Source organism: Rhinatrema bivittatum, chromosome 2 (assembly GCF_901001135.1).
Source record: "Rhinatrema bivittatum chromosome 2, aRhiBiv1.1, whole genome shotgun sequence".
NCBI lineage: Eukaryota > Metazoa > Chordata > Amphibia > Gymnophiona > Rhinatrematidae > Rhinatrema > Rhinatrema bivittatum.
The window spans coordinates 81830548-81842870 of record NC_042616.1 but is presented as its reverse complement, the minus strand read 5'-3'; the positions used below and the strand labels follow the sequence as shown (position 1 = coordinate 81842870).

At 43.6% G+C, this 12323-nt stretch overlaps 1 protein-coding gene across 3 annotated transcripts in view; it reads left to right on the top strand.

Annotated features, from left to right (window-relative positions):
- LOC115084066 (mitogen-activated protein kinase kinase kinase 3-like) overlaps nucleotides 1-12323 on the top strand; it is a 265505-nt gene that overhangs the window by 139468 nt on the left and 113714 nt on the right. For all 3 annotated transcript variants that reach the window (XM_029588374.1, XM_029588373.1, XM_029588375.1), the window contains one exon: nucleotides 3848-3957. In XM_029588374.1, coding sequence (XP_029444234.1) covers nucleotides 3848-3957 — 110 coding nt within the window. The remainder of the gene's footprint in view (nucleotides 1-3847; nucleotides 3958-12323) is intronic.

The window sequence follows — 12323 nt, the reverse complement described above, 5'->3', positions numbered from 1 at the left end:
TGGGTGGTACACGCTGACTCCTTTCCTGTGCCCGCTGGTGACGCCTAGTGAAAAAAGCTGATATTGCAGCTGCTCTCTCTCCAACCAGCGCATTCCAAAGATGCACTTCGCATGCCAGATGGACCTGGGCAGCTGCTAATCTAACCGCGGTGTCCGGACTGAGCTTGTCTCTCCAGCCCCCAAGGCCACACAGAAAGAGACAGCACTGCCCTAAAGGCAGATGCAGGCTGGGCCTTGTTCCCCACCCCTCCCCCACAGGAGGGAGCAGCTTCAGGCAGTAGGAGAGGAGTCTGGGCGGCAAGCTGGTACTGGTAATGCAGTGTATGAGGCAGAGGAGGTGGGGAAAGCATGGGCAGGAAGCAGGAAAGCTTTTCTGCAGCCTACGAGGGGGAGGCAAGCTCAGGAAGCCAGCTTCCTGTATGAGGGAAAGAGTCCAGAGCAGAGCCTGAAAGCGCATGGAGAAGGGAGCAAGAGACAAAAGCTGCAGGCAGTGTAAAATGATTTTTATTTTCGGCTTAAAATGTAAGAGCTTCTTGATGGACTTTATTGTTATGCAGTATTTAATTTCTTGATGTTCTTCGCCATGAAAACTTTTAGTGGTAAGGCAATAAATCTGTTAATTTATTTTATCTATTTGGATTTGTTGCCCACTTTTCTGAACGTTAAATTCACCCAAAGCAGCTAATAATGTGATGTCAGAGTGGCAGGGCGGGTCATGTGGCCATTTTTTTTCCGGTGGTGGAAAATTTGGCAACCTTACCTTCCCTACGTATCGAACCAAAGCTAAAAGCAGACCCAGATATCATCACTGAAATGCAAATAACAATATTTGCTTTGAATGTGACCCTGAGGGGCACACAAGACACCTCAAACTCTGCATAGAGGTATAGTAGTCATGAAAGGTTGAAAACCACTCTCCGAGGCTTCAGAATGTTATCGTTCAGATATATTATACAGATATGAGCCTGTTACAGTGTATGCTCATTCTACCTCCACTGTCTCAGAAGAAGGTGTAACTGGATTGGCCAGGCCATGATAGAAACACCTGCAGGATGGCGCGCGTTGTCGCAAGAGGTGCCTGTGTCAGCATATGTGGTGCTGTGGGCAGGTGCCGGGGCCCAAGCATGTATTGTTACCATTGAGTACCTATGTTTCAGACCACATGCCTATGTCATATCATGCTTAGACGGCTCCCTTTTGTGATTGGGGCTCTGTTCAGAGGAATCTCCATTTTAGAAGAGGTCTAACTTTTGAATTTGAGAGATCCAGGTCACTACTATTTTATTGCCAGCGCATTTAAAGGTGCTGTTAATTAAGAGAGAAATTTTATGACAGCCTGTGTGCAAGTCAGCTTTGAACATTAGTGGGAGCGTGCTTACCTTAGCATGGCCTAGGCACACGCATTCACACCTGCAAACATTTACATGCACACTTTCAAAAATCTGAAGTACACATCTTAATGATTTCTCTGCCCTAGGACCTCGTCTTTGCAGTACACGTAAAAATACGCACAAAATTGTTTCCATGTGGACTTTTATGTATGCACCTCCTGGTGCAGTTTTCTAAAAGCCCGTGTACATGCATAAATGTAAATGCTTTTGAAAATTTACCCCTAAGATTGTGCTTTAGCAGTTGGCAAAGCCTTGCTGTCTTGCCTCATGCCCTTGTCACATTTCAGTGGTAAAGCATGCAGCAGAATTCACAGATTCATAGGAATCTGACAGGAGCTGCAGTGTGAATGTTTCTTCGATGTCCCAGGGAATTGGATGGAGACCATTGGCTCATGTTACTTAGGGTAACCACCTGCAATGAGGTTTCAACTGGTGGCCTAGAGGTAAAAGGCTCTGTTATGCTGTGACCATCCTCCTAAGCTATCCAGTCTCGTACTTGTCAGTGGCGTACCAGAAATGACGGGTTGTGTTTTTTTTTTTTGGGGGGGGGGGGGGGGGGGGGGGGGACGGACAAGTTTAGCATGGGTGGATAGTTGACATACGGGTCTAGACCCTACTAGTTGTACTCTTCTGGATAAATAATACCTTAACATGCACCTGACAGTGGATTTCTAAGTAGTTTCATCATGATTGATGCTTTAAAATATTTAAGTCCATTATTTAAAGCACTTATTAACATTAAAAATACCTTATTAATCTTTATTAATTTATTTTATATTTATTGCATTTTATATTTATTTATTTATTTATTTATTTATTTAAGTTTTTTATATACCAACATTCAAGACAATAGTCCCATCATGCTGGTTCACATGAAACAGGAGTGCAAAATAAACTTAAACTTGAACAATAGTGCGGAAAAAGCAGTTACATGTAACAAGGAAAAATAGAACTTGGAATGAGAAGGAGAAAGGAAAAGGAAAACCAGCTAATTACATATAATTACATTGTAAGAGGTAGCTAATAGTGATATTGATGGTGATGTGTGTTGTTTGTTGTTTGTTAGGAGTTAAATAATATTGGAGTTAGGAAAAGCCTGCATGAACAGCCAGGTCTTGAGTCTTTTCTTGAAGGTTGAGAGGCTGTACATTATGTAAAAAGTAAACAAAAACGCTTAACTGAAATATCAGATCCAATCACATAAATAAAACAAATATCAATGTGTTCTTTTACGAATCCTCTTTCCAAAAATGCAGAGAATATCAGCTACAATAAAACAGCAAGTATCATAATAATCATCTTAAGAACTTAAGATTTGCAATAGGTGCAGAACAGCACTAGGACATACAAAAAATATATATTCAAATTCTGGTGCCATCTCAGTGACAACAAAACAAACTCCTTCCAATACTAGCCATTTTATAAAGTAAAACAAATCATTAAAAAAAAAAAAAAAAAAAAAAAAGCCATACCATACTATAACAGCAGTAACTCTCAGGACTTAAACAGCAGCTACCTTATCTACAAAAAGGCAGCAAAGGCAAGCATTAGGGATGTGCATTTGTTTCATACGTTTCATCCGTTTCCTATACAAGCATGTAATATGAAACGAATTAAATGAATGAAACGAATGCACATCCCTAGCAAGCATTACACTAAGCCCTAGAACACTAATTCATCACCTAATGGGCAAACAGAACAAGCCGAACTGCTACAAATTCATAAGAACATGTCATACTGGGTCAGACCAAGGGTCCATCAAGCCCAGTATCCTGTTTCCAACAGTGGCCATAAGAACCTGGCAAGTACCCTAAAACTAAGTCTATCCCATGTTACTGTTGCTAGTAATAGCAGTGGCTATTTTCTAATTCAACTTAATTAATACCAGGTAATGGACTTCTCCTCCAAGAACTTATCCAATCCTTTTTATAAACCCAGCTACACTAACTGCACTAACCACATCCTCTGGCAACAAATTCCAGAGTTTAATTGTGCATTGAGTAAAAAAGAATTTTCTCCGATTAGTTTTAAATGTGCCACATGCTAACTTCATGGAGTGCCCCCCTAGTCTATTATCTGAAAGAGTAAATAACAGATTCACATCTACCCATTCTAGACCTCTCATGATTTTAAAGACCTCTATCATATCCCCCCTCAGCCGTCTCTTCTCCAAGCTGAACAGCCCTAACCTCTTTAGCCTTTCCTCACAGGGGAGCTGCAAAATGTTTCTAAACACGGCATCTGTAGCATGTTGTGGCACTAGAAGCAGAAAGACATGGGAGAACCTGCATTCTTTTAAAAGTGTTAAGGTTAATGAATGGAATGTTCCTTCTATAAATATTAACCTTGAGGTGTGCGGGGTAGTTCCATTTTTGCATGACTTCACCTTGGGCAGGCCATGTGGTGTTTAAAGTAGGTCACCTGATTAAGTCATTCTCTTATTTCTTCTATTGCAGATGAAGAGGAAGCTCTTAACTCGATTATGCAAGACTTGGCTGCCTTGGGCAGACGTGGAGGATTGTTGGACACCAGCCGGAATAAAAATAACTTTCTCTCCCACAAACAGGTGAGAAAATGTATTACCTGTTGTACAGTGCTGGATCAGAAAGTGCTCACTGCTCGGAGCTCTGGCAATTGCCTTATTGCAAGGGCCAGCCAACTTCAGTCCTCAAGAGTCACAAGCAAGGCTGGTTTTCAGGATATCCCTAATGAATATGCATGGGATATGCATGCCTCCACTCTATGCAAATGTTTCTCCTGCTTGACTGTTTGTGGCCCTTGAGGACTCGAGTTAGGCACCGTTGGTTTAGCGCTATTGCGGAGTGGAATCCTGAGGGGTAATATCCGGGCGCTTGAGACCCCCAGGAAAGGGAAGATAGCTGTGGATTGCATGGCCCCCAACCCCTCATCTCCTCTGCTGGTTATAGAAAGGTACTTCAGTAGTCTGGCCATGATATGGACTTCCCTTTCAAGCCTGGATCTTTAAGATTCACCCTGTGTGACTGATGGAGAGCGATGGAGGGTAATAACTCTCCCATCCTGTTTCAGTGACCAGGATTTTAGTTCTTTCTTTTTAGCTTCTATGGATTTTTGATTAATATTTTGCTTTTTCGTAACTTTTTGTGGGGATGCATGTCAGTTGCTTTCTACCGTTTGGAAACCTGGAGATTTGCCTGTTTAATTAAGCAAAAAAAAGTTGTTTCTCAGTTTTACATGGCGCCATATGAAACATCTGTCTTGGGGGACCATGATGTACATTTTCTCTGAAAGTCTGTAGGGTTAGGAGAGAATCTGACGAAAAGGCTGACCTGTCATCGGCTATCTTGTTGCTGCTGCTCCCAAAATGATAACTGAAGTCTTCCTAAAAGTTTGTGGGCTAAATGCAGGGGACAGAGGGGACACGTCCTAATGGATTCTCCTTTGGAGGAGATGAAGGTGTTCACGGGTTGGGCAAACAAATGTGAGAAGGTTGTAGTGACACTTGATGTACAATTGGATTTGGTTCTATTGTTTTGTCTTTGCTTCTGGTCGAGAAATGTGACTTAAAACTTCGTCCGCCGCCTTAATCTTATTCAAATATGTATTTATTTGGATTTATTACCCACCTTTTTGAATGAGTGATTCACTCAAGGCATAATATAACTGGTTAATTTTCCAGAGCTGCTGCTCTCTTTCCAGGCTCAATACTTCATTAAGCTTCACCTCTTACATTAATAACCTGGATTAAATTTGTGAGGATTTGGTTTGCTTTCTCTTTCTCTTCCATTCCCATGTTGTTTTACATTGTGGAGAGTGAAAGGAATGTTTCCCCTCTTGGAACTAACTGACCAGCATCCTAGAAAATACCAGCAGGGAAGTTCGACCTGTCAGCAAAACAAAATAAATGCATTTTGTTTTCCTCATCTCCGCACAGAACATGGCGTCGTTCAGCAGCGGGTTATTTAATGACTGTTTTAGGATGGGGTAGGAAATGCTAGTCTTGAAAGCTGCAGGTGTTTTGAAACTCAGAACATCTGCCATGAATATTCCTCAGACACACTGGCATGTATTTGGTCTAAGACCCCAGTTTATTTGTGGGTTTTTTTTAGTTATCCTGAAGACCAGACTTGTTTGTAACTCGCAAGGACCGGAGTTACCTAGCCCCCAATTTAGTGAGGTTAAAATGGTCCGCTTATTCTGATTTATTCACATCCATAAAGGTGTGATCCAACTGAAAACTCAAGGCAATTGAGCGGAACTAAACACTCACTTTACGAGTGCTAGCAAGAAAAAGATCAATAATAGAATATTTTCCATGCCCTGAAATCACCTGATTCTTGATCTAACGCCCTCTAAATGTGAGACATTTTGAAAGGAATTTTTTCTGTACCCCACTAATTCTCATTTCTGTGCTGGAGGATGGGCCCTGTTGTTATCAGTGAAGGTAATCTGGGATCAGTTGATGAACCTTTTTATCAAGAGGGGACAGTTAGTGATCTGAGCTTGTTCAGGTGCCTCAGACGTATACATAATGCATAACAAGTAAACCTTTTTCAGTCGAAAGGAAGATCTATGTCATGACAGGAGGCTCCCAAGTAAGGTAGACTCAAGAGCAACATCAGGAAATATTTCTTCATGGAGACGGGGGTGGATACATGGAATGGTCTTCCAAGGCAGGTGATGGAGGCAAAAGGAGTAATAGAACTGAAGAAAGCAGAATAAACACAGGGGATCCATAGGTCAAGGAAGAACCAGAGATGAGCTGGGCTGTATGGCACAGCACCAGTGGGTAGACTAAATAGGTATTCTAGCCCTTATCTGCTATTATAATCTCTCTGTTTCTAGATATGTCTTTCTACCAGCTTTATCTTTGGAGTGACTGCTGATAGTGATTGGTTAATTTTGGAATTGCTATAGTTACCCCCATGCTAAGAATAATAAAAGATACAACTCTTGGTGTCTAGCATGCTTTGCACTGGATACCACGGGCTTAATACTATTATAATGTCACAAAATGCTAATCAGTATTTGCCATTAATATATTTAATCCTTTAATTTGAGAGTAATCCGTTTTCAGACTATCCCTGGGGATGTGATAGAGGTCTTTAAGATCATGAGAGGTCTTGAATGAGTATATGTGAATCGGTTATTTACACTTTCAAATAATAGAAGGACTAGGGGGCATTCCATGAAGTTAGCAAGTAGCACATTTAAGATTAATCGGAGAAAATTCTTTTTCACTCAACGCATAATAAAGCTCTGGAATTTGTTGCCAGAGGATGTGGTTAGTGCAGTTAGTGTAACTGGGTTCAAAAAAGGTTTGGATAAGTTCTTGGAGGAGAAGTCCATTAACTGCTAATAATCAAGTTTACTTAGGGTGGCACAATCTTATATTCTTAGTACCCTGTCGAGGTTATCTTCTAAGAAAGAAGAGAAGCCCTTTAACAGAAGATTTGGTTATTTCATTCATTTTTACATTTGAACTTTCTGTAGTCTAGTGCAGCAGTTCTCAACCAGTGTTTCACCAAGCACATGCAGGTGTTTTGCCACACTTCCCGGTCCCCCCGCTGGCCCAGCTGTTCCCACTACTCCAGCGAAATAGGTCCTCCGCCCTGGCTTAAAATGCTGATAGGCTGGGTGGAACGTGGCAGGACAGCTGGAGTCAGCGGCACCAGCATGGTCTCTTCTTCCCACTCCCCCCCCCCCCCCCGCGGCCCAGAAGAGAAAGTGGTGAGCAGCGCCTGGACTTGTATGTTTGTGATTGGGAGCCTGTGTGTGAGAGAGATAGCATGAATGTAAGTGTATGATTGAAAACCTGTTTGAAAGAGAGTATGCGTGTGTGATTGAGATCCTTTGTGTGTGAGAGAGATCATGTGTATGTATGATTAAGAGCCTGTATGTATAAGTAAGAGAGAGAGCATGTGTGTCTGTGTGATTGAGAGCTGGTGTAGATGAGAGAGCATGTGTGTGTGTGTGTGTATGTGAATGAGAGTCTGTGTGTGAGAGAAAGAGAGCATGTATGTGTGTGATTGAAAGCCTGTGGGTGAAGTGTGAAAAGACAGACAGCATGTGTGTAAATGTGTAATTAAGAGCCTACATAAGTGAGAGAGAAAAAGCACGTGTATATGTGAGCAATTAAAAGCTTTTGTAGGTGAGAGAGCATGTGTATATATGTGTGATTGAGAACCAGTGTGAGAGAGAGGAGAAAGTTGCAAGCAAACCAGCTTTCCTTCTGCTAATTCAAAACAATCTCAGGGCATCTGGATATCAAACGTTCCCAGGTATGCAGAGCAAAACATTTTTTTGTATCCTTATTATTTTTCATTATTGGGTCTTTGTGTCTGCTATTATGAAATATTTTATTGGTATCTAGAAATTCTTTATATGAGTTTTTAATTACTGGATATTACATTCATCAGCTATTTTGAAATCTGTTCTTTTTGTTAGTATGGTTTTGCTGCTATTGATTTTTTATTTCTTGATTTGTTTTATAAGAACTGGTGATGTTCCTCTTTTTCCTTTGTTACACTGCATACAGAGACTCTGGCTTGTGGTGGTTTCCAATTCAGTTTTTGTCTGCATGTTTCTAGTTACGCTTTATGGTCTCTTTATTCTTTGTTAGGTGAGGGTCAGCACATGTGATTCAGGTGAGGTTTTCTGCTGGCGTGTAGTTTCTGTGTAGGGCTCTATAGCAGTCTGGCTTGTTCCGTTTTCCTAAGAGGAGGTGTATTGGTGACTTAAGGCCTGATACAATATTTTCAGTGTTGCCTTTTCTTAGGTAAGATGGTTACTGTTTGAGTGCTGGAAATTGGTGCTGATTTGGTGTGGGATGTTATTATTTATGCAATTTCTGTTCAGACAGAGTACTTGTCTTTCCCTTGTGTCATTCTTAACAATAAAAACTATACTGGGCCTTTATTTTTTATTTTCGCCGTGAATTGTAATGAGCAGTGTGACACACAAGCGAGCATGGTCTGTCAGGTGTGTCACGATGGGGAAAAAGGTTGAGAACCACTGGTCTAGTGCTGCTATTGTCTCTTAAATAGTCACAGTGAAGAGCTGACAGATCAGATGATCATTGCACCGTGGCTGAAACCTTACAGAACTCATGTCATGCCAGGTGTCTTCTCCCCAGCTAAAACCTTCCTTACTGATCCTCAGACTAATAGAGCAGATATCTGACCGAGGAGCCATTCATTCTGACTTCAGCAATTCTAAATACCTAGAAAAATCATTAACCCCTGAAAGTTACCCTAGCTTAACTTAGGGTATGGAATGAGCAACAGCATAGTCCATAACCTATCCGGACTTGCCATGAGAAATCCTTTTCTTGGCATTTGAGCCTTCTTTGTGCAGAGTATTTAGCATATTAGATGTTTATTTAGATGTTTGGCCTCTGTTGGAAACAGGATGCTGGGCTTGATGGACCCTTGGTCTGACCTAGCGTGGCAATTTCTTATGTTATGTTCTTACTGTTGAGGGTAACCATCCGCAGGGTTATAAGAAAGAAGGGCTTTATGTGGGCACCAGGAGGTTTAGGTGACTTGAGTGGTGGTCAGGGAAATGGAACAAGATTGTCCCATATCAAAGCTCGATGCTCTTAACAGATCACCATCAGCCCACTGTCTCTGAACAAGCTCCATATTTCTGACACTAATCTGAGTTGGAGAAAAAGTCAATGTCCCGCCTCAGCTGAGCTTTCCAGTTGGACAGTTTTTCGTTTCCTTTACTTTTTAGGTGTTGGTGGCAGGTGCCATCCTCCTGTGCTTTAGTCTCATCCTCTCCCCATGAGGTGGTCTTTGTTTTAACTCTGTTGAGTCTTCTTCTCTGGCCTCTCCTTGTCTCTGGTTTGAGGAGGCCTGGGCCCCATAACTGGCCAGGTATCCAGGAGCAAGCATGGGGGGGCGGGGGGGGGGGGGGTTTGAGAGGGGGGAGGAGGAGGTAAGGAACAAACAGGAAGGGAAAGAAATTCAAAAGTAATCAAAGGAGAGCAAGGGGCTTCCAGTCCCAGAGACGTCGCAGCAGGAGTCCTGAAGGGAAGTTAAATAGGTGGAAGAGAGGGGTTGGGGTGCACGGTACCAGCAGAAGGAGTTACTGGTCCCTACTATGGCAGGCTGTCACTGGCCCAAAGGGGGAAAGATTGATAGTACTGGGGGGAACCTGAGGGCCAGTTGAAAAGGGGGTTCCCAGGTCTAGTGGTGCCATTGGTTGGCATGGAATAATGGGGAGCCCAGGTGACAGTAAAAGGGGGCACCTTGGTCTGGTGACAGGGGGTCCAGGTACCAGAAAAGTGGGGTGCCTGGGATTGGGGGTGCCATTTGGCAGGTTTCTTCAGCCCTGTAATTAGGTGGGTTAGATGCTATCCCAAGACTTGGAGGCCTAAAGAAAGCTGGATCAATCCATAGAAGGGTGACCTTGCAAGGTCGGCCAGGGGTAGGTGAGGCAGTAGTCTCAAGACCTAGAGGCATAAAGAAGGCCGAGTCAAGCCACAGGTTGGTGGTCCCCAAGACCTGGAAGCCTAAATGAGGTCAGGTATGCCACAGAAGGATGGCCTTACGAGGACAGCCAGATAACGGCAGTGTACTGCAACCAGCAGCAGTCACCAGGCCTGTCCCAGTGTCATTCACGCAGCTGGCGGTCAACTTTATGGGAGAGGAAAATTAAGGGCATCCGCCTCACCTAGGCACCAGCTATAGCTGGGGCTTTCAGGAGTGAGCGAAGTGGTGTCGGGGGCACAGGTTTAACGGTGTTGCGAGTTTGTTGATGTTATGCACTTGGCTTTGATGTGTTTAAAAATGCTATGTTTAAGTTGCTAAGGCTGTGGCCGTTTTCATCCACTCAGTAAAGATGCATTTCTGAAACTGAAAAGAAAAGGCATCATTATTGGGGAAGTGAAGGACGCTGGAAAAAGAGAGGGGGAGGTGAGGGGCATGCCCCAGTTATGCCCCCCCGCATCCTTTTGTCAGCGAGGGTGGTGATTAGTAGTTGACGCTCTGTGACATGGAAGGAGTGTGTGTCAGGGATTACGGGGCAGGACGTTAGAATCCGAATCAGTCCCTGACCCAGCCCTCGTTCTCACAGGTGCTGAGCAGGTGTGCGTGCCCGCAGTGAACCTTTCCTGGAAAGCCTAGGCTGCGGCGTTGTTTCTTGACACACCGTCAGAGAAAAAGAAACACAGTTCACATGCCGGGGGAATGGAAGCAGGAGCGCGTACAGCTTGATCTCCCTTAGCAAGGCTGTCTCTCTTGCAGTTGAGAATAACATAAATATTGCTTGGCTAGTAAAGAGAGCCCGCGGGTGCACACATTTCCAAGGGTTCTGGTCAAGCACTTTGCCGAAAGCCCTCTCTTGGTAATTTTCCATCATTGATCTTCCCATTTTCTTGTCGATCCCCCTTTCTTCCTTCACTGCCTCAAGCGCCCTTCACTGTAAGGGATGGCTCTGCAGGGTACCACTGCCAAACCTATTAATCGCACCATGAAATTTCTTGTTTGCTGATTTAAGTGGGGAAGGGCTCGAGTGCAGCTTGCTGTCAGTAACCCCCCCCCCACACACACACACACACCACCCCATTCAGGCCTAATTGCTCTTCGTCATTACGATTACCAGAAACAGGCCTCGGCCCTCCAGGGGACTCCATACGCCATCGTGATTCACCTCGTTCTGCTGTGCAGCTTTTTCCACTTCCCAGCTTTTCCCTGCCTCCTGCCCACCCCCGCTAATCTAAACCAGTGCCTGGAGCTCCTTTTCCCAGAGCGCCTTCTGGAAGGAAGAGGCTGGCAGAATTCAGAAGGGTGAGTACAAGCGTCTGGTCTCGCAGTATGGGGAGGAAGGCCGGCTGAAAACCCTTTACTCTTTTTTTTGCACGGTGAGATTTCTCTCATGCTGTTTTGTTTGGCCCAGAGCTGTCGTGCCCAGTTGCTGCAGGGCGTAGCACTTCTGATAAGTGCGTAGAAGCCATGTTCTGCAGCTGGACCATGACACGTGACTGCGTGCAGGCTGGCTAACAAAAACACAGAGAACCTTTTTTTATGTCATAAGTGATCTTTCTCGCAGAATGTTCTGCATTACTGTAAATGAAAAAAGGACAAAGACACAAGCAAAAAATGAGCCATGCTAAACATTTACATGGAATGTTGTCCTCTTCTTCCTCGCATACATGTAGAAGAATTGAACCATTTCGATTGTGTGTGGCGTGGGGAGAGATTGTTAAGATGATATTTGTATATATGGTAATCGAGTGGGTTATGGGACATGGGGAGGGCAATGTTCAGTAGAGATGTGCATTCGTCGGGCCATTTGTTTCATTCGTTTCGGCCATGTGCGCATATCTCTCGGTCGGAAAGTAAGTGCGCAAAACCGATTGTATGTGCACATTCAGGTAAGCGCGCATACCAGCGGTTTTGTGTGTGTATGTTCCAGTTGCGAGACACGCGCAGATGGGTCAAAACGAATGATACGAATGGACTAAATAAAAACCAATGAATGCACATCCCTAATGTTCAAAGCCATATCTGTGGGTAAAAAAGCATTTCATTTTTTTCACCCACCGAAATGGGGGCTTTGAATAGCACGTGACCTATTTGCGTGTAAAAGTTGCATGTTATTAAAGAACACGCACGCTTATAACCACAGGCTCTTGGGGCAGAGAAAAGAACAGTGCGCATGGTTTTATTATTCCAATCTACATGCATTGTTTGGAGTCGCAAAATTACTCGCAAGGGAGGCAGGAGGAAATCACCTGTTGCTATTTTTTGCTGGACAATAATCAAAGCGAAAGTACGATGTTCGTTTTTTTTTTTTTTTTTTTTTTTTTGCTTTTGTTACGCTGCAAACACCATGGGTGAAAAAATACCCCCAGTATTTGCTTCCAGGCGCCCAGTGTTGACATCTGTCCTCCAGCAAGCTCCGACCCATACAATGACATTTGCTTTCAGGTTTTCTACATTTAGG